This window comes from Sturnira hondurensis, unplaced genomic scaffold (genome assembly GCF_014824575.4).
Source record: "Sturnira hondurensis isolate 20B ecotype Veracruz unplaced genomic scaffold, ASM1482457v3 Scaffold0016284, whole genome shotgun sequence".
Lineage (NCBI taxonomy): Eukaryota > Metazoa > Chordata > Mammalia > Chiroptera > Phyllostomidae > Sturnira > Sturnira hondurensis.
Genome location: NW_028088915.1, coordinates 4,559,031 through 4,581,359, shown reverse-complemented (window position 1 = coordinate 4,581,359; position 22,329 = coordinate 4,559,031). Strand labels below are relative to the sequence as shown.

The 22,329-nt window shown below is 49.3% G+C and overlaps 1 protein-coding gene across 6 annotated transcripts in view; it reads left to right on the top strand.

Annotated features, from left to right (window-relative positions):
* GATA3 (GATA binding protein 3) overlaps positions 1–21,618 on the top strand; it is a 28,886-nt gene extending 7,268 nt beyond the window's left edge. For 3 of the 6 annotated variants that reach the window (XM_037065956.1, XM_037065959.1, XM_037065958.1), the window contains exons 2-6: positions 2,622–3,246; positions 5,531–6,067; positions 11,203–11,348; positions 15,557–15,682; positions 19,552–21,618. In XM_037065956.1, the coding sequence (XP_036921851.1) occupies positions 3,006–3,246; positions 5,531–6,067; positions 11,203–11,348; positions 15,557–15,682; positions 19,552–19,836 (1,335 nt within the window). In that variant the 5' untranslated portion in view covers positions 2,622–3,005 and the 3' untranslated portion in view covers positions 19,837–21,618. Of the gene's footprint in view, positions 1–976; positions 1,073–1,920; positions 2,205–2,621; positions 3,247–5,530; positions 6,068–11,202; positions 11,349–15,556; positions 15,683–19,551 lie in introns of those variants that run through there. The other 3 variants (XM_037065957.1, XM_037065960.1, XM_037065955.1) reach the window with 3 other exon arrangements.
* Positions 21,619–22,329: the final 711 nt, after the last annotated feature.

Sequence of the window (22,329 nt, the reverse complement as noted above, 5' to 3'; positions counted from 1 at the left end):
TCGGGACTTTTTAGCAAAAAAGTGTGTGCGTTCGTCTCTGCTCGTTTGTGGAGCGGTTTCCGGTGAATGCTAGAAACTAAATAATTAAAAGGTTTGGAGAGCGCTGTGAGCAGGAGGAGAGGATGGCAGCTTGACTGGCCCTAGAGAAAAGTGGTCAGAGAGAAAGGAAAATCGATGTTCCTTTACTGGGCCGTCCTGATAACCCGGGACTTAAACGGGCTCAGGAGAAATACAGGGTGGTGGGATTGGTGGTGGTGTTTAATTTAGGAATTTTCTTGTTTCTCATCTAGGAACTTAATTCCAATTTCTAACTAACATCAGCTTTAGGAAGACAGAGAGACTCAACAGAAGCTCCAAATACAAGACCGGGAGGAGCCAGGTTTTCACTATTCAAAATAAACTTTACTATTCTTCCTACAAGAATTGTGCATTAAAACAAAATATTTCTTTCTCAACAATTTAAGGCTGAATATTGATGTTTTTCCTTAGCCGTATGAAAGGAAGCCTCCAGAATCTATTTTTAGGGGCGGTCTCTTCTAGCTTGCAAGTTTTGCACTTGTAGGGAATTTTATGAGATCGAAGAGTGAAAAGGGAATAATGTCTTTAGTTCCAATAGAACCCACATCAAGCTTAGTACAGTCCATGGGAAAGCTTTCGGGAGAACCCTCACACTCTCCTCGTACACATTGTGCTGAGTGAGCAGAAGGTGGAACCTGAGTCCTTTCCCGCCTGACCCCTGAGCGCCGCGGCCTCGTTTTTTGGGCCGGGATGCTGCAGGAGGCTGAGCGCCGCTAGGGGATGCAGTGGCTCAAAGGACCAGGACAGGCCGCTGAGGTTGGAGGCCGCAGGGCCCGCCAATCGCGGCCCGGCCACAGCCTCGCCCGCTGATTGGCCCCTTCTCCTGCCCCGCCCCCGCCCCGCCCTTCGCGGGCGGCTCTGAGCCCCACTCCCTCTGCCTGGAGCTCCCGGCTCTGCAGCGCGAGGCCCGGGCCTTGGGAAGGTTGCGGCGTTGTGCCCGGCGGTCGGGCTGGGGTTCAGTGTATCGGACCGAGGATACACGCCGGGAGCCGGAGTAAGTAGGGAAAAGTTGGGTAACTGGCATGAAGACCCGAGTTCCATCCAACCCATAGCACTGCAGTTGGAACTAGTTCGAGTCTTTCTCCCTTGCTCCTTTTCATCCATCGCAATTGTCACTGAAGTGAAGAGCGCACATCGATTATAGATATTAGGTCTGACAAGGACAGCTGCAACAGTTGCAACATTCATTTGAGAGTTTGGTTAACGCAAAAGGCTGGGGAACATATTGTTGACAACGACCCCCCCAAAGTAACGCTGACATTTCAATCAAAGGCATATCCCTTTTGCGCAATTCTTTAACTCTTAGTTATTTCTCTGGAGAGGCAAATCTCAAAGTACTTGGGCGTTAACTTTTTTATTCTGATCAGTTTTACATGCGCATAGCCCCAAGTCAATAAACTTCCCCAATACTGCCCAGATTGAGTTTTTAAAAGTTGCTCATTTAAAAAGTCTGAAAAAGCAAGGCTGCCTGTAAAAATTAGCTTTATGAATGGGGCAGGCTGGTTTCTCCGGCAAAGAATAATCCACCCAGTCGGAAAGAATTGGCAGGAGCTGGAGCCACATTTAAAGGGCCAGTACGCGAGTTCCCTCCTGCCCGCCCTCACCTACCTCTCCAGCCCGCCCCCGCCCCCGCCCCCGGCCCCTGCCGCCTCGCCCACCACCCCGGGACCCCCCGCCCGGGGCCTCCCTGCGCGGCGCCCCTTTCCGGTCAGTGGAGGGGCGGGAGGAGGGGCTGGGGGTGAAGCCCTGGAGCCGGTTAGGGTTGCAGTTTCCTTGCTTGCTGGGGAGGCTGTCCCCTCCTCGCCAGCGCTAGGCTCCTCCCTCTCTCGCGGATGACACTAGAACCTCCTTAAGTTGCGTCGCGCCACAGCTGTCTGCGAACACTGAGCTGCCTGGCGCCGTCTTGATACTTTCAGAAAGAATGCATTCCCAGTAAAAAAAAAAAAAAAAAAAATCTGAGAGAGTGAGAGAGACAGAGAAACAGAGACAGAGAGAGAGAGAGCGCGCGCGAGAGAGGGAGAGAGAGACACGGAGAGAGCGAGAGACGGAGCAAGCCACGCAATCTGACCGAGCACTTTCTGCTCTTCAGGTCGCACGCCTCCTCCTCTCTGCTCCTCGCTACCCAGGTTGGTACGGGCGACTATTTTTTTGTTTGTTTGTTTGGTCCCCCCCCGCCCCCCTGCATTTGGGAAAACTTTAAAACATTTAAAACTCTACGCTCCTCTTTTGGAGACTTTCTAGGGGCCGGAGGAAAGGACCTGGGACCGGTCCCCGGGAGGGAGGGAGCTGTCGTCCTAGTTTGAAAGGCTCAGTCAGTGCCGGGCTCCCGGGAGAGCCGGACGGTGGGGTGTCTTTGGGAGCGGTTCTCTCCCGGGTTGCACCCGGATTTTCTGAGCTCCGTAGGAGGTGCGCGCGTGTGTGTGTGTGCGTGTCCAGGGGCGCGGGCGCCGGCCGGCGGCTCGAGGGCAGGTGGTGCCACTCCATAAACTCAGGTGCCAAGGTACTTAGGAGCTCATCCAGGTCTCCCTCTCTCTCTTATGCAGGTGACTTGCGGAGGAACCCGCCTCGGAGCGGCTGCAGAGGAGATTCACTAGCAGAATCCCAGCTTTCCTCGCCCCCTCCTTAACAATTTAGTCCCCCTTTATCCGTCCGTACTTGTTTTTTGGAATTTCTCTTTTCCTTCCTCTTCTCTTTGCTAAGCTACCACTCAAAAGATTTTTTTGAAAGTCTCCTTTGCTCACTTTATCTTCCCACCTCCCCTATTCCTCCACTGAGAAAACAAACCAGTAAACGACCCCCGCTCCTCCGACAGCAAGCTCACCTGCATAGCCTCGAAGCCCCAACCGCCTGACCTCCCAGACCTACCGCCCTCCCTCTCCGCGCGCGGGTTCCGGGCCCGGCGAGAGGGCGCGAGCGCAGCCGGGGCCATGGAGGTGACGGCAGACCAGCCACGCTGGGTGAGCCACCACCACCCTGCGGTCCTCAACGGGCAGCACCCGGACACGCACCACCCAGGCCTCGGCCACTCCTACATGGACCCGGCGCAGTACCCCCTGCCCGAGGAAGTGGATGTACTTTTTAACATCGACGGTCAAGGCAACCACGTCCCGTCCTACTACGGAAACTCGGTGAGGGCCACGGTGCAGAGGTACCCTCCGACCCACCACGGTGAGTCCACCCCCGGTGCGGAGACCCCGCGCGGCCGCCCCTGCTGCCAGGTCGGGAAGGAAGGGAGGGACCGGGGGTGGGGACACCCAGCCAAAGCCTCCAAGCGCAGTTAGTGCTTCATTTAAAAAAACTGGGGCCCGGAAATGGGCGAGGAAGCCGTCTCGATCGTCATGAAAGTGTGTTTTTCACAACAGTCTCTGAGGCGCCTCTCTGCGGCTGGAGTCCCCGGGGCCTGGCGCTCACCTGGCGGGCGCGGGGCTGCAGTCCAGACTCCCCGAGCGGCCTCAGGTCGGGGGCCTCGGAGGGCCCAGGCGCCAGGAGCGAGGCTCTGCCTCCGCAGCTCCGGCTTCCTAGCCGGCAGCCGGCGCCAGCTCTACCCGGCTCAGACTCGGTTCTTCCAAAGGGCTTCGCTCCCCCAGTTATCCCGTAGTTCTTCTGCCTGCGAGCACCTTTCAAGAAAGGCCCGAGAGGCGTCTTTCTTCCCATCCCTGATTTTGACCTTTCCCCAAAGCTAGTGCATTAGGTGTCTAGGCAGGTCTGCTACCTCTGGTCTCGGACCAGTGGCATTCTGGTGCTTGAAGGGGTTTCGGTGGAAAGACGACTGTCCTAAGGTCGAGACACACGCAGTTTCCTAGATTCCCGGCTGCATAGAATTTTCCTGCGGCTTTGCTTGAGGTTGCCTCATTGCTGCTCCCGCAATTCTGGCCTTACTCTCTCCTCCGGCCTACAGCAGCCCATTCGGCTCCCAAAGAAGGTTGAGGATCCCCCGGGGTTCCTGTTTACGGAGGAACGATTACAATGGCTTTGCCTTTCTTTCCCTTTCCCCTTGAGAAGTTTGGGAGTTTTGACATGTTAAAAAGAAACCGAGCCTTGTGCAATTAAGGGGTAAACCAACGCTACTAGGGGACATGGACATTTTAAAAGGAGATACAGTAGCAAAGTTTCACGCAGAGAAAATGTGAGGCTCTCTTAGTCCCTCCGGACGGAGTAGAGGTCTGCCTTCGTCTCCTACTCAGAGCGGAGGTTGGCTCGGATGACAGAGCCCCTCCGGCGGCAGGCGTCCTCCGCCCCGTTGTCAGCACCAGGTTTAAACAATTGTTTCTGCGGATGGGGCGCTCTTTGCCCTTGTTCTGTGCAGATCAGCAGTTAGGTGGAAATGCGTGAATGCAGACTCGATACTATTTACTATACTACTTCCTGCATAATCTGAATCTTGACCCTTCATGTTCACAGAATTCTCCTTCCCTTCCTCTCTCCTCCCCTTCCTCTCTCTCTTAAGATTTTAGTTTCAGTATTGTTCTTAATGGTTAAAATAGAACGTCAAAAGCTGATGCAGGTACTGGATTGAAAGATCAATGTGTGTGGATTTGAACTTGCAGTTTAAATTCCCCCCTCTCAGAGTGTATGGACTCGTTTGGATTATGGCTACCTTCAAACTGTGTATGAGTGAAACACACCTGAATTGGAATTTTGTGTGTCGGGAGCTTGAGTGAAAACATCACACCGATGGAGTCACAACTTTGAGGACATCTGGGTCTTCATTTATTTTCTTCTATAGGATTTGGGAGGGTGAGAAAGGCATCCCAGGGTACAGCCCTGGAAACTTTCTCCAGCAGCCTGACTGCTGACGATTTCCCTGCAAATCCCATTTCAGGCCCTGCGGATTATGAGCAAGCACTGAAGTGAGGTTCCGTGGAAGTAACCCTAAGAAGCCCCCCTGCCCTCTCTTCCCAGCCCTTTCCTCCCTGCTCTGGGCACCCAGACCTGGGCACTGTTGCTGGCCTCTCTGCAGGCCAGTGGATTTTGTTGAGTGCTTGTGTGACCAGGCTCAGCCCTTCAGGCCTCATCACTCACAGCCGACTCTTATCAGGTTGGCTGGGATTGTGTCTAGGATGGGGGATCCCAGGCCATCGAAGGAAGACAATAAATCAATCAGGTTCTAGAGAGGGATCTCAGGGGATGTGATTTAGAAAGTGTATCTGGAGAGGCCAAGACGCCAAAGGGCCCTTCTTCACTCCATTGCAGCACCTCTCGGGTGTCAGACTCAGGCCCTTCATTCTGTGGGGTTTGATGGGATGTTTGTGTGGGAGAGAGGGGTGAAGTGTGTGCTGGCCAAGGTACTCAAGGCACTGCCCGGGTTGGAGCCATGGGCCTGCGCCCAGGTCCAGTCTGTGTTTGGGATTTTCCTGACAGGGAAGCTGGGGTTAAGGGGAGAATCCGCAAGTGGTCTGCGGGTGTTGGGGCTGCTCTCACCAGCCTGTCTCTCTGCTGTCCTTTTTCGCAGGGAGCCAGGTGTGCCGCCCTCCGCTGCTGCACGGATCCCTTCCCTGGCTGGATGGCGGCAAAGCCCTGGGCGGCCACCACACCGCTTCGCCTTGGAACCTCAGCCCCTTCTCCAAGACGTCCATCCACCACGGCTCCCCGGGGCCCCTCTCGGTCTATCCCCCGGCCTCATCCTCCTCCTTGTCGGCGGGCCACTCCAGCCCGCACCTCTTCACCTTCCCGCCAACCCCACCAAAGGATGTCTCCCCGGACCCGTCCCTGTCCACGCCTGGCTCAGCCGGCTCGGGCCGGCAGGATGAGAAGGAGTGTATCAAGTACCAGGTGCCACTGCCCGACAGCATGAAGCTCGAGTCGTCGCACTCACGGGGCAGCATGACCACCCTGGGAGGGGCAGCCTCATCGGCGCACCACCCCATCACCACCTACCCGCCCTACGTGCCAGAATACAGCTCCGGACTCTTCCCCCCCAGCAGCCTGCTGGGGGGCTCTCCCACCGGCTTCGGGTGCAAGTCGAGGCCTAAGGCAAGATCCAGCACAGGTAGGAGCCCGCTCTCCCCTGAGGTCTCTTCTCCTTTGCCTCCTGCTTTCCCCAAATCCAGGGCAGGGAAAGGAGCACCCAGTCTGGCCCTTCTGGGTGATTTCCAGCCCCCCTCTGAGATTTGATTTCTTCCCATTCTAACAGCGCGAAGAATGAGGTGTGTCCCTCCTCCTTCAGTCTTCAGAGCAGAGGGGCAGTGGGGTCTGATTAAACCCCCATGAGCTGAGGAAGGAAAGAGACAAACCCAAACACAAACCCTCCCCTGCCTGCTGGGGGACTTCTGGGTTCTGCCAGTAACCTTCACTCAGTTTCCAAGACCAAATAGAAGGCCAGGGAATAACTCTTTAGTGTTTAATGCTAAAACGAAACCTCCTGAAACCTAAACAAACACAGGTTCCTCCTCTGACCCTTCCTGGCCTCCGAGTCCCTCTGACTGTTCCTCTTGGCCCAGCTCAAACAGGGTCATTCAGTCAACAGAGGACAGCCCTTTGTACAGACATGTATAAATAAAGTGTGTGTATATATTTTTGCAGTGGGCGTGACCCTGCAAAAGCAGCCCACGTATTCTTTGCATGGAAAAGGGGGCTCTCATAGTAACTTCTGGGACAGCAAGGCAGGCTCTGCCCCAGGGAAATGGCTGCATATAAATCAAAAGTAGACAGGCCCAGTTCCCCGCAGCCCAGGCAGGGGCAGGGAGGTGTCTCAGGACATAGTCTTCTACTGATGGGAAGCCAGAGGAGGTAGGAAGGACTGCAAAAGATCTCCAGGGCTGTGCGTGCTTCCTCTGCTCACCCTGTCTCCAGAAAGCACACCCTGCCTTAACAGCTCACTGCTTTTTTTTTTTTTTATCGATTCTTTTGGTGCAGACACTTGCTTTAACACCTCCTACCAACCCACACAAAGTACTTTTTCTTTAAAACTGAGATAACCCACGACCAATTTTGTTTCTAACTGAAGCGGTTGAATCAGAAAGTTTGGGATTCTCTTGAGATGAGATTTAGTGATGTTTTTGGAGGTGATTTGGTGGGGACTGTGTGTCTCCTTGGGTGGGCGTGTCCATTTCAGGGTGGGCAACTCTGCCCTGGTCCTTTCCAACCGTCTTACCTCGGTCCTCCCTCTGTGGAGTTTCCGTACACAGAGAAGTAAGGGGAGACCACTTGTCGTCTGTGGGCGCAACGGGCAGTCTAGAAACAGAGCTGGCAGAACCCCCGTCTAGAAAACCTGTGAGGGAGGGCTCTGGGCACCCAGTGACCATGGGATCGGTTTTCAGGGTTTTTTTCCAGGGTGACATTCACTCTGACTGCCTGGGCAGGACTGTCTCTATTTAGTTGATATGTTTTAGCTAATCCAATTATTTTCAGACTGCTGCACGCGACAGTTGCATTGTTTATCCCGCGCCAGGAACTTTAATAGAGTCCGGATGCGGTTAGGCTGACAGAAGAACTCAAACCTGCATGTTCAGTACATGAAAGTCGGCAGAGGGAGAGGGAGGTAGGCTACTGGTGGAGTCAGAGAGAAAGCAAGAGGGAGAGCGCCCCGGAGAGTGGCCGGGCTGCCTGGTCCGGGGCTGGGGGAGTGGCGTGGAGTGGAGGGCTGCACGGAAATGGGGTGCATCGTGCAGCAGAAAACCCGGGATTAGATCAAGGCTTGAGGGCTGATTGCAAAGAAAGCAGACCCGTGCATTTTGAGGTAGTGATGGGATTTTGTTTTCAAGTTCTCTTTTCTGGTAGGGCTAAAAGTTTTGGGGGAAGATTGTGGTATTTGAGGCTGGTGTGGTGGTTGTGTGTGGGAGCAGGGACAGAGTACCTTTTCCAAAGCCTCTGGTTTCTCTGCCCTCATTTCCAGGTTTGATCTCCGCCTCCCCCAGCACACGCACCTTCGGCCCTCTGCTCAGCCTTTTCCTTTCTCTCTTTCCTTGAGACTGTGAACAAGAACATTGGGGAGGGGGTGGGGGGCGCGCTGCGGTTTCTCCGAACCAGAATCAGGGTACCCATATACCTATTTTATTTTACTTTTTTGGTGGGGGAAGAAAGGAGATGATTTAAATTTGGCTTTTTACTTCCTTCTCTTATTCTTTTCTCACAGTTGAAAAAACCCAAGGCCAGCACACCTGGGCAGCGAGGGCGCTGGTACTTTTGGGAGTGTGGGAGCAGGGAGAGGAAGTTTCTAGACCCTCTTCTGTGTCAGGAGGGTGGAAGTGGTGGGAATTCTTGAGGAGGGGATTCTCTTGGTTTTAGTGGTTGATTTTTTTTTTTTAAACCTCTTCTTTGCATTTGCCAAAGGAGGAGACTAGAGAAGAGAGGGTTGTCGCATTCTGGAGAAACGGTTGAGCTGTGGTTAGGGCACCTATTGCTTTTCTAACCAGGGCTGGTGCCTGGGGTATGTCTTTGCAAACAAAAGACAAAGCCTTTTTGCAAATGGCCACTTCCGAGCTCCCCTCCTGTGGGCATCTCACTGTACCCTCCTCTGCTGGGAGCAGAGCCACCAGCCACTGCTCCCTGCCCCTACCAGTCAGCCCCGTTTCAGGATTTCAGTAGGAAGTGAAGGGGTGTTTGAAAATGGCTGTTGAATGTCAAGAGGCCGCGCAGCTTTGTGGTTCTTGTCACCTAAGAGAGAGGTGTCTGTGTGAGCTGCTCACACCAGGCAGCCAGCTAGGAGCAGGAAAGAAAGCAGGAGGCAGTCAGGGCCTCCATTAGGAAAACTGGTTGTTTGCTGAAGTCACAGACTAGAGGCAACAAGGAGAAAAGAAGAAAAAAAAAAAAGTAAAACCCACACAAGGTAATCGCAAACTTGCCGAGTGAATCAAGACAGAAAATTGCTCTACTGAGCAGAGCCTTGCTGGGGAGGCAGCCGTTGCTCGTTCTTAAGGTCCCTCTGAAAAGGAAGCTGTCATCCTCTCCACTGCTTGACAAAGGAGAGGAAATCAGACTAATCTCACGCCCTGGGAGATCCCCCCCACCCCCAGCCCAAGGTGCTTATGAGCAGGGCATCCAGCCCTGAGCCACCGCTGCTGGGGTGAGGAGGGAACCAGAGAAACCTCACAGCAGCTTTGCCAAGTGCCCAAGTAGGAAAGGGACAAAATGTCTGGGAACCTGAGAGGCCCGTGTCTTGGTAGGTTGGGGAATGGGCCGCCCAGCCAGGCCAGGGCGGCATCCCTGTCACCGAATGGGGCTTGCCCGCCTCCTGGCTCTGGCAGCCGCTGGCACCTCCTCACCGACGCCTACGTGCCCCTTCCTCCTTCCTCCATGCCTTCCCCACATCCGCTGGCCACAGCCCACGGACTTGGACCCCAGTGCAAGGTGTCTGGATACAGTTCAGCCCAAACCCTTTTTGGAGGACCAATGGAAGAGGCTGGGTCCCTAGAGAGTGCCTTTGGCACATCAGGACCACGGTTTTGTGGATAGTCATGGGGGTTCTTGGAGGGTCTGTGTAGACCGTGGGTTAAGAACCTTTTGAATTCAGAGCAAAAGAAGTAATAATAACATCTCTCTTAATTTCTTATTTGCCTTTTTAAACAAAGTGAACAAAAACAATTTAGCACCATCATGGATTCCAAAGTGAAAGGAGGCAAAACCTTCTTTCTTTTCTAATCTAAAAGTTCTTTTCCTTCTCCAGATTTGCCCCTGGAGAAAAGCATAAGTCACAGGTATAATCTCTCCATTACCTGATTCCCTCCAATTTGGTCTGGGGGTCCCCAAAGACAGAACAGACCCTGGCTCCCAGACCAGCCCTGCTCCCGCTGTGAGGAGTCAAGTTTCCTCGGTGCCCTGTTGGGTTTTCCTCGCCCAGCCCAGCCCAGCCTGTCTTCCTGGTAGTTGTGAACTAGCTAGTTGATCTCTTAAAATAACCTTTAGGGGTTCATCTTTCTCTCTCCTACCACCCCACAAAACCTCCCTCTCAGTACCCCAAAGAGAGGAAAACCATGTTCTTCCTCTGGCTTCCTCTGGGAAGTCCAGCTGGTGGGGCCACTGGCTCCTTCAGGATTGGGACCTGGCTCCCCTTGTGGAGGGGATGCTCCTTTGAGGGTCCCACCTCAGGGCAGCCAGGTGGGGAGAGCAGCCCCCAACAGAGGGACAGGCTCACCCAGAAACCGTCCTCCTGCAGAAGTGGAAAGGCAATCAGTAAGCAAACTGGCCCTGTGTCCTAAGATGGTATTTTGAGGGATCCCCTTCTGGAGCCTTCCCTCTGGAGGTGGGTCTGGCTCACTCTCCTGCCCCTGGAGTGAACACTGCCCTAACCTCGCCTGGCCGGTTTGTGTTTGTTTTTGTTTGTTTTTTTGGAGAAAGAGCAAATGCAGGCAGGCTTTGGTTAATGAGCCGCCCAAGAGCTCTCCCCACCCCCTTCCCTAACTGGCCTGTTCTGATCTCATGCCCTTCACTCTGCCCCTCTCAACCCACTCTCTGTCCCTTCCCTCCCCCGCACCTCCAGATCTCCAGGTTTCTTGCCTAAAGAAGGCACTTCGGTCGGTCCCTGTCGCAATGGAATGGGAAACCTCAGCCTTTTCTAGAGGAGAGAAGATAGGGAAATGAGTTGACCCTGCTGGGTCTTCATCTATTACTTGCCAGCCAGAAACATTTACAGTTTTATTGGAAATAAAATATAAAGCCCTCACCACTGAAATCAATCAGCCAATTGATCGATCTATTCATCTGTTTACTATCTGTTTATCTATCTTGCCATTGATTCATCTTCCCTTCTTCCCATCCTAATCTTTATTATTTAATCAATCTGTATAGACAGACCTAGTGATGGGAATGGGTCACCTTTGTTTTCCTTTGAGGGAAATGAATGGAATGTTTGCCTTTGCATGTCTGGGGCTCAGGATTTTCACAAGGAACTATTACAAGTTGAAGTTTGCCTTGGTCCTTGGCATTGGGTCGGCCCAGAGCAAGGGTCTGCTGCGGTTTATTCGTGGCCACTACTATGTGTGTGGGTTAGGCCGTGGCTGGCCGTCCAATAACTGTTTTTGGCTTAGCAGCCACCTTCAGAGAAGGTGGGGGTGGGAAAGTTCCCCAAAAGAGGGAGAAGAGAGAAAAAAGTTCTCCGTTTGACTGTCATCCCCTAATTTCGTGCACTGTCATCTTTTCTGTGGTTTATTCCTTCCATAAGTGGCTTATGTGTGATCTTGTTTCCAGAAGGCAGGGAGTGTGTGAACTGCGGGGCGACCTCTACCCCACTGTGGCGACGAGACGGCACCGGGCACTACCTGTGCAATGCCTGTGGGCTCTACCACAAGATGAATGGGCAGAACCGACCGCTTATTAAACCCAAGCGAAGGCTGGTGAGTTGTCTTTGGGAAGTACTGACCCCGCACCAGCTATTTGGTGTTTTTCATTTCCTCTCTCCAGGAAGGAGAGCTTTCTGCAGGAAATTAGCAGGACAGCTCAAGATCATGTCAGCTTGCTGGGGATAGTATTTCCCCCCCCTTTTCTGTTTTCAAAGTAGACATGCAGAAATGCTTTCTCTTTCTTTATTTCCTCGCCATGTTTCCTAAGTCACTTACCAAAGTTTTAAGAGTGCTGTCTTCTTGGTTACAAACCCGAAATTATTCGCTGATAGAAGAAGTACTTTGACAGGCCCAGGACCACGGATCTGAGATGCCTCGATCATCACTGTCTGACAGACAGAGAAACTTAGTATGAGGATGGAATGTCCTGGGCACCCCCTTAGAACTTGGTCCTGAGTGGTCAGACTGGGCTTCCGGGACATGATTGCAGCCTCCGTGCTGCGTGAATCTCATGCGCCAGTGACTTCAGATTGATGTTGTCAGTCAACAGGGTTTCCCAGGATGCAGACACTGAACTTGGTGGAGTCTTTCACAAGTAAGGACTTTGCACAGGTAACTCCTGTGGGAAAAACTGCGTGATTCGTGGCTTGCCTGTTCATGTCACCCAGCACTTGGTCTTAGAAACCCTTTGAACGACTGTTGCTAGGGGCTAGTTTTTTCCTCCCTCTTTTTACTTTCTTAAACTTCTTGACCCTTAAAAATACTTGAGAAAACCTGGTACTGCCAAGTATTTACTAGGAAAACCAGCAGAAGTTCATTTGTCAACTTCGGAACCTCAGGCCAGCTTGAATAACGAGTGCATATAACAGACAAATAAAGGCAGGCTTGGCAGATATAACTCTGACCGCAGTCAAGAGATCAAAATGCTTTATGTGGTGATGACACCACGCAGGGAGGGGAGGAGGGGGTCTTCCCCATGCAGAGTGATTGGTGAGGAAGTATCCATCAAATTCTAAGGGGGGGAGAATCCAAATCTTTCTGTTCTTTTTAAAGAATTATGTGTTTTCCCCATCAGATTTTAGTGCAATTCAAGACCTTTCACAACCTCTTCAGAAGAAGGAAACACTTTCTAGGGATGGAAGTGCCCATGTGACTAATTTTTGGCAATCCTTAGTCTCTGGGCTTTATTCTTTCTGATCTTTGCCCCTTTCTCCAACTCTCTCGATCTCCCAGTCCCCATGTACTTTGGTTTTTTTTTTTTTCCTTTCTCTATGTGCAAAGCTAACTTCCTAGGAAAAAGCTGCCGGATATCTGAGCACTGGAGATAACTCATAAACAACCACTCAGCTTCCCTAACCTAAACGTCAAGATGTTTGAACGGATCAGAGCAAGACATGTTTGAAAAAAATATGGCTGGAGGTGTTAGCACAGAATGAATATGATCACACCGCAAAAGAATGTTCTGAATCACTCAAAACCTGGCCTTCGTAAAAAAAAAAAAGGAAAAGAGAAAAAAAGAAAAACCTAACAACAAAAACCATTTTGTTAAAACTAAGTTATGGTACTATTATTTAGGGTTTTTTTTTTTAAGGTAAAAGTAAAGAAGGGAAAAGAGGAAGTGAAGTCTCACAGCACGGGCTGATTGATGAGCAGGAGTGTGTTTGACATTTTCTTGGGGTTTCTTCTGTCTGGGCAGATCGCATAGGAGACTCTGCTTGCATTTTATATAATTTTGTCTCCATTCACCTTTCGTAAACAACCTCTAGATTCTGAGTAACAATTACTTTGAATTCTAGAGTTCATTGGCTGTCACATTTTCAGCTGTCTTTTCTGTCTTACTCATTTTTTCTGGGTGGTTTTATATTTTTAGTTCCTTAGAATTCATATGCTCCGTCCTGAGAGACGCTCAGAGCACATTCAGGATTTTTTTTAAGCCGTTTAATGCATTTGACTTCTGAGTACCTAGAACCTTTTTCTCTTTTCCTATATTTTCTGTCCGTCCATCCCAGCTTTGTCTCTGTAGTTTGTTATTTTCCTTGCTGCACATTTGCGGGTTCACTGATGACCGCCCAGCCTAACCTGTAGCTTAGCTGCCCTGTCTGATGCCTATCTAACACTGAGTAAACTCATGCAGGAAGTAGGAGAAAAGGCTGCAGGCGAGGGCCATAGAATTCCTTCCTCAGTCCGGGGTTTTCATAGGTTTAACAACCAGCTGAGTAGCTTGTTTTATTAATGTGTTTTGTATCCTGCTGGTGAACCAAACAGTATGCCTTTGAGAGGTTCCGTGTAAATTCGCATAAAGTCTGTAGGCTGGAGATGTATTCTGAGTCTGCTCCTATTTATGAAACTTGTCACTATACTGCAAAGGACGCACTGTGGACCTCATCATTTGGAGCTTTAGTTTTACCGGTTGGCCTCATGAGCCTGTGTGACACACTCCAAATTGTTGGGCTGGGAAATCCGGTGCCTGAGTAGATATTAGTCTACTATATCCGGGTATTTCTTTTAAAGGAAAAAAAGTACAGGAAGATAGCAATAATCACATAATAACATAATTGTCAAAATCATTAAGCACTGATTTAATGTATTATTTTCTTCCCAAGAGTACAGAAGAAACAGTTATTTAAGTCTTAAATTATCACATTTCGTAATTTAGGCGGGTGGGGTTGGAGGCAGCGCTCTTGTGCTGTATTGAATTATTTCCAAAACGGACAGACAAGAAGTAGAATCCTTTTGATTATGGTAGATAAGGGCTGTTTTAAACTCCCAGGTCCTTAGAATGCAGAAAATAAAGAATTACTACTACTACAAAAAAGGGGGGCTCTACTATTTAAGTCTGTAGGACAGAAGAGTGTATCTGTGGAACAATTTAGTGGCTTTGAAAGGAAAGGAATCAGTCTGGATAATTCAGAATTGCCCCTGAATCTTCCATAGTTGGCAGCTTCAGATCTCTGGCCCAACGTTTCGCTTGATAAAATATTGATGGAAATTCCTGTCCTATTTGTCCCATGCATTTATAACCATGCCAGAAGTTTTTCTGATCAAGCTAGCTGAATTCTTTTTCTTCCTCTTGCCTTTGGTAATTTTTCTGACTTCAGGTGCAGGAGTAATTTTGTAGTTAAAGTATTCTTTTTATGTTGTCGGGGGCAGGGCTGAGGAGGTAAGAGAGGTGGGTGCTAGAAGTGACCTATTTTTTCCCAAAAGTTTTTGAGTTTATTATTTTTTTCACAGGGTAGATATAGAGAATAATCCCCATATACATGTGTGTCAGAAAAGTGAAAGACAAATTTCCCTTTCAAAAGAAATTAAGGCAGTGACACAATCAAATAATTAAAATTCAGGTTGAGGCTGACATTTGACCTGGCACTATTGTGCTCTGTGAACAGCAAATAGAAAATACCTAATTTCCAGAAGGTGGAATGAGATGAGAGCAGGGGGAGGGGCCGTGTTCCTGTCGATGACCTAAATTCCTTCTTCTTTATAGTTTGGCTCATTAACTAAAAGCCACCTAAAGAGACTGAGGATGGCTGTCACTGTGAGTGACAAAGTCTAAAGGCGACCGAGCCTGAAAGCGTGGGCTGTGCACTGGACTGCGGCAGACTCGCTGAGGTCTTGCTCACTTCAGATGTCCCCGCCTGTGGCTTCCTAAATCACACACCCCATGAGTGCAGAGCTCACCTGTGCGCAGGCTCTTGCCCTCTGTCAGCACTCTGCTTGTTCCCTTTCTAAGCCAGCACTTCTTTGTTTGGGGTCTGTAAAGTGCTTTTGGTGCTTTGAGGATCGCTCCTACTTTGCTGTTAGTAGCTCTGGTGTCCAGGAGCCTCGCTGAGAAGTGAGAGGAGAGCAGTTGCCCTTGAAAAGCTCTTGTGGGCCTGGCGAGTGAGGCTACTGCGAGCCTGGCGCCCAAACTAGCCTGCTTAATTCAAAATGGCACCCATAAAAACTAACTCTTTGGTGGACTTTGTGGGATGGGGATAGGGGGAAAATTAACTCAGAGGGTGGTGTTGGCCGTCTGGTCCTCCCAAATTCTGCACAGGAGCACAGTGGGCTAAATTCTGACCACTTGGCTGCAGGCCGACACACTCATCTGCCGATGGATTGGCTACATTTTTTCTTCTCGAGGCCGTTTTTGGGGATCTTCCTTACTCTCACGCGGGCCACTTGCTAGTTTTGATTTCAATGATAATTTTTCAAGTCTGTCTCAGTAGTTCTGAAAACACATTTTACATATGTTTTGATTTTCTCCCCTCCCCTCTCCCCAGTCGGCAGCAAGAAGGGCAGGAACGTCCTGTGCAAACTGTCAAACGACCACTACCACTCTCTGGAGAAGGAATGCCAATGGGGACCCTGTCTGCAACGCCTGCGGGCTCTACTACAAGCTGCACAATGTAAGTGTCATGGGGACCAGCCACAGCCCTCTCCCTCGCTGACAAGGCCCGGTACACAGTCTCACCCTTCCCAGGTCCCCCTTCTTGACCTGCATCGCCATTCTTTGCGCCAAACAACAGGCCAGATAATAATCAGCGTGCCAGGACCCAGGGCAGGGAACTGCTTTGTGCAGTGTGGCCTTGCTGAGAGTGGACGGTTTAATGGTAGGACAACTCAGCCCTCCCAGTAGGCGTGGAGAACACGGGAGAACACTGTTCAAGATGCAGCATGGGTGGTGGGACTGGTCTGGGTTTTAAAGTGGAAAAAATCTTTCCCTTGGAAAATGACAAAGAAGGCCACCATTTATATTTGTATGTTTTCCTTGTGGTTTATGCTTATGGCACAAAAGAGGAAGAGGGCGAAAGAGAAAAGTAACTAGAATTGGAATGCATGGCACATAAATTCCTGAAGCATAAAGGATGAGATTCTCCTACTGAGGGGCAAAAGTCTTGGCTTACCCTGTGCCGTGAATTTTGACTGGGTTGTCTGTGTAGAAGCCGTGAAAGAAAATGTCTCAGAGGTTACTAGGGAACAGAAACTCTGTCTTTACTTCTTCTATGTATCATATTAGCAGCATGATAATTGCCTGTCCAACACCTGGGTTTAGGTGTCATTTCTAACCTTTTAATTTGGGGACCTCCCATGTTGCAGTGTCGTCACCTTAAAAATGTTTTTCCCAGACAACTCTGGTTGACAGGCCTTGACCTCACGAGGCCTGCAGTCTGCCTGGGTCCCAGAGACAACATTTTCATTTCCCTCTTGTTCTCATGCTCTTCTTTGGCTCTGCCGGATTTTCGTCAAATCCCTTGGCCAGCCTAACGTTGGCAAAGTCTAGGGTTGAACGGGGAACAGGCAGAGAACTTTTTGCTCGCGGCCATCCTGGCAGTTGCCCCTTCTTACCCAGGAATACCTGGGAACTGGGGAGGAAGCATTTCTGGTTAAAGTTTTTGAGTCACAGGGGAACTTCTTAGGGTGACCCCAGCACCCTTGTCCTTTTTTACCTTTTGGGAATGAGTCGATGAGATCCCTGGGGAACTTTCAGAACTCACCTCCTTGCCTTCCATGGCCCCTGTCTTGACACAGTGCCCAAGCAGGGCTGGCACTGATGGAGCTAGAATCCTTCCTCCAGTTGGTTCTTCTCTCTCAGATCCACGGACTGTGGTCTGTCTGCATTTATCAGCATTGAAGCTCAAGTCCTGTTTTTACTTGGGGGAATTTACTTGCTCATCGCAGTGGAGATAAGCAGATTTGTGACTGAAATCTGGAAGGTCTGGGGCATTAGAGTTCATGAGCTACCTAGTCATCGGCACAACCTATAAAATTATTTTAGGGTTGTGATTTATGGTTTTCAAAGAACTTTCATGTTACCTGAGCATAATGAGACCTCAAGTAGTCCCGTGAGGTAGACAGGGGAGAAATTATTTTTATTTCCAGTGTACTTCAAGAATTAGGACTTAGAGAAGCAAGCTGTCGCACAGGGAACGTGCTGGTGAAGTGGGAGCGGCAGGTCCGATTTCGGAGCGGCAGCTCTCCTGTGAAGCACCAGGGCTGACGGGGGCCAGCGGGAAGTACATGCTTTCTCGGTTTAGAATGAGCCCAAGTTCAGTTCAGTGCAGTGCATTGTGTGTGGTCCTCTATTCTTCCCCATTTCCATAAAAGTATGGGAATTCTGGTAAATCAGGCAGCCGTACATTTCTTTGATTCCTTAGCCACCATGAGGTAGGATCTCAGCTGTGTCCAGTCTAAGAAAAATATTTCTGAAGAATAGGAAGTTCTCACCAAATTGCAGAAAAGCCCGGGAACCCTCCTCCCTGCTCATTCTCCCCTGTTCTTCATTAGCTCTGACTTCGTGGCTGGGCTCCAGTGGGAGAGAAACTTGCTCATCAGCAAGAGTGGTTTTTCTGTCTTCTCTGGTTTAGTAAGAATTCACTAAAAAGGGCTGTTTATGTATATTTAACAATAAGAGATAATAATCTGTTAGCGTTCTCTTTGTGTTGTTTGGCTGTGCCCATCAAGACACCTGTGTATGTATGCCATAAGTTAGCTGCTCTCTGCTTATCTGGGTGTTTAGATAACTACCTATCTCAGTATCAGTGTATCTCCGTGGTGTTGGGACTAGTTATCTGGGTCTGGGTGGCTATCTGTGTAACTAGATATTATATTTAGATACCTGCCTGTGTGTATCTAGATACCCCGGTAAAGAGCTGTGTGTCTAGACATTATCTGGGGGAAGATGTGATGTGACAGGAGATTCCTATCACCTATGTAGGCATCACCTTCACCTTGATTATAACTTTGAAGAAAGAACCCAGAGATGTGTTTTTGGCAATGACCTTTTAGCTCTCCTGCTATCACTCACGTTGCTTTCCTGGCACAAGGTGGGCGAAGCTCAGGGCAAGTTCTGTCTCATTCCTCGGGGACCTCTCCCAGCTCAGCTCCAGGAGGCTGTGTGTGTGTCGCTCCCAGAAGTACAGCCGGGAGCCTGTCCCTCCTTGCTGCTGGAGTTCTTTCCTCCTTAACTGCCATTGGCTCGCTTTTGGAGCAGACAGGTAGACCCTGGAATCATGAGAACCTTCTTCTTTTTTTCCACCCTTGAGGGCCATGGAGGAAGAGGACGTTTTTTTCCCCAGGGAGTCAGGAATGACCTAGACCCTGACATTTGCTCTGGGAGTTGCTTTGGTATATTTCTCTGGATGCATGGCCAGATACGTGGTTTGTTAGTGGGACGGAGGACTGCTGTTGCTGTCAGTCGGATTCTGACTCCTGGTAGAGATTGGTCTCTGCGACTTTGTCCTGTCCCCTCTTTGGATTCGCCTCACCCTCCGAAGCAAATGTATTTTGAAAACACAACAAATGAGTCTTAGGAAGAAGAGACCAGTGCTGTGCTGTCTCAGAGGCTGAAGACTTGGGGTTTTCAAGTAGGCGTTTGCCTCTGTCTCTTTAGTTCACTCCTGGTCTTTGATTTTTAGGGTGAGTTTACTTTCATGCTAGCACAGTACTTTGACCCCTAAGTGGTTATTAAATACTTGTTGGTGGGTGGTTTAGCTGTGCGTCTAGTTTTAAGCACTTAGTCGGACTAGGTAGAGACTGGAATTATCAATCATTGCAGTTGTTGTGACATGGGCAAGAGGTGACCTTTTGGAAACACAAGTTGTACTAAAATATGACCCCAGAACATACAAATTCCTGAGGAAGACTGGATGGCACCTCTCATTGTGAAAAGGCCAGGTAGAACAGAGGCAACCACAGTTTACTTTGAATCGGGGTGCAGTCCTGGCTTCTGAAGGCAGGTAGGGACTTAAACACTTGAGATAGATTACTTTGGCAGTGCTTTTCCAGTCCTGACACAGACTTCAGACGAGTAGACAAAATGTTATTTCCCCTGGAAGATTCCTCAATTACCTCCATTCTCGGGGCATACTCTAAGGAGATTCTAGTGGAGGAAGACAAGTTAGTGGACTTTAGGGAAGTAGGATCGTATTGGGTGGGTCTCTAGGGTATGGTCTTTGGGAACACAGCGTTCCCTGAGGCAGATTTCCCCCTGAATGACTGATTTGGATGAACATAATTAATAACTTCTGCTTGGAACACCTTTCCTATGGTCTCTCAGTTTCTGGAACTGATAGAGGCTGACAGTCAGAACTCTGCCGCAGACCTGGCTTGCGGGACTATGGGTTCCTGGGGAGGAGGTAGGAAGGGGTGGGAGGAAGGGCCCCCCCAAAAGCAGCTCCCTAGCTGGGGCAGTTGGAGGAAGCCATATTGGGGTGTGGAAGCCTGCACCATTTCAGAGCCAGCAAAAAAGTTAAAAAAAAAATTGATCTTTGTTTAGATTAACAGACCCCTGACTATGAAGAAGGAAGGCATCCAGACCAGAAACCGAAAAATGTCTAGCAAATCCAAAAAGTGCAAAAAGGTACACGACACGCTGGAGGACTTCCCCAAGAGCAGCTCCTTCAACCCTGCCGCCCTCTCCAGACACATGTCGTCCCTCAGCCACATTTCCCCCTTCAGCCACTCCAGCCACATGCTGACCACTCCGACGCCGATGCACCCGCCGTCCAGCCTCTCCTTTGGACCTCACCACCCTTCTAGTATGGTCACCGCCATGGGTTAGAGTCTCTGCTCGATGTGTGAAGGTCTCCAGGCGAGAGTCCCTCCGGCCCCTTCTACGTGCGTTTTTGCAGGAGCATATCATGAAATCGAGAACTGATGGATATCTGGTTTTTTGAGGGCAGAAGGCAAAATGATGTTGGCTACTTTTGCTGAGGAACTCACTGTGGTGTCTGCATCCCCATCCCCGAATCTGGACCCCATTTGTGAATAAGCCATTCAGACTCACTTTCCCTATTTAACAGGGTCTCTCTAGTGCTGTGAAAAAAAAATTGCCGAACATTGCATATAACTTATATTGTAAGAAATACTGTACATTTGAAGAAGACTTGATTGCATCTGGGTAGCTGTAAGGAAGGCATAAAGGATGCCAAGAATTTTAAGGAAGATGGGGGGAAAATCAAGGATGGAAATGAAGAAGAAACTAGGTCTGATGTCCAAATGGACAAACTGCCTTTCACTGGCCACAGGTGTTTGATGCATTAAAAAAAGAGAAAAAAAGAAAAAAGAACAAAAAAAAAGTTGTAAGCGAATCATTTGTTCAAAGCTGTGGGCCTCTGCTTAGGAAATTCTACGAGTTCGGGCAATCGGTGTTAACACTCCCATTTTGCCATCGGGGGTTTCAGATAGCCTTTTCCCGGCCTACATGCTGCGTGATCAAGTCCCTGTAATTGTTGTTTGTATGTATAATTCAAAGCACCAAAATAAGAAAAGATGTAGATTTATTTCATCATATTATACAGACTGAATCGTTGTACAAATTTATTTACTGCTAGTGTTAAGCTCCGCTTTTTTTTTTTGTTTGTTTCATGTTTTCCTTCTCTCTTCATTTTTGGTTGAATAAACTAGATGACATTCAGTTGACCTAAGGTGATTGTGCTCTGGAGGGCTTCTTTCCCCTTTTGCTTTCTGATGATATTTATTAACTAGCTTCTAAGGGTACAGCAGCATCTGTCGTTCCACTCTTCCCGCAGTCTGTGCTATGAGGGTAGCAGTGTATGAGCTACCACCTGCATGTCAGCGCCTTAGGCCGGACAGACCTGGTCCTGGGAGCAGCCTGGCTGATTGTTAGCTCTGTTGTGTTCTGTGTTAGTGATCACTGCCTTTAATCTGTTGGAATAATAATATCAAGTAATAATAAAGTGAAAATATAAAAAAAAAATAAAACAACCAGTAACATCGTATCAAAGTGGTGGCCATGCTCTTCTAGAACCCGGTAGCTCTAGCTAATTTAAGAAAAAGGAGTTTGACAAGAAACAACACCCGAACACGCAAACTCCAGATCGTCCACACTGATTCCTTCGGGAAACTGGGCCTCTTTGGAGCCCTGCGTGAAGCCCAGGGGAGTTTATTCTGGGGTGGGAGTAACTTCTGTGGTCCCTTAGTGAGCTGCAGCCTCCTCTTCCCTGTGCGCCTCGAGTCAACGAGCTCGTAGGAGAAATGGGAAGACGTCCCCTCTGAGATTCCCAGGCGGACTGCGGCTGAGGGGTCCTCGAGGTTCTCTGCAAGGCATCAAGGGGCTGGGCTGGCTCTTGAGTTCATTTCTGGTCTTGCTTTCCTGCTGTCGAATAATGCCATCATGAAGAGTTTACTGGAATTATTGGGACGTTCGCGAAACACAGAATAATCGTTTTGTAACTTATGCTGTATAGTTTCCTTTTCCTCTGTTGACCGAATGTGTAACTATGGCACACATTTAAAAATCTGTTAATCACCTTTCTGCTTTCTTAGCAAATATTTTAAACCTAAAGCTAAATGTTGAAATAAAGGAGTCGAGAATCACTGAGATGCAAATGGAGGTCTTACTGGGTCCTAATTAATGATTTACAGTTCTGATGTTTTCAGTTACTTTTAAGGCACCAAAGCAAATCACCACATACTTGGGAGGGATTCCCCACCGCCCCCCCCCCCCGCCCCCAGAGAGGGGAAGGGAGGGAGAAAGAGGGAGAGAAACATCAATGTGTGATTGCCTCTCACATACCCCCCACTGGGGGACCCAGCGCACAACCCAGGCAAGTGCCCTGACTGGGAATTGATCCGGTGACCCTTTGGTTCACAGGCCTGTGCTCAATCCACTGAGCTACACCAGCCCAGCAAACTTGGGAGGTTTTAAGGTATGATTCCAGTGTTTCAGGATTTGCCACTTTGCCTCTTCATGAACAGATCTGAGTTAATTAATGCCCTTTCACCTTAAGAACAGGGAGTTCAAATTCTTGACATTCTTAGGGTGGGAGAAGGTGGGATGGGGGCACACATAGAAAAATCCCAAACTCTGCTCTAGTTCCATTTTTTTAGGTAATACAGTGATAGTATATTTGAGCTTACTGCTTCTTCAGAGAAATATCATTTTACCATTCTGTATATTGATTTGACACTCCAAGATAGTTCCTGAAGATGTGAAAGATTTGAAAAATATGTATGATAGCAATGATTCAATTTCTTCTTTAGAAGCTTATATGCGTTCCTGGTTTCAATGGTTTTGTCCCTTTTTTTTTTC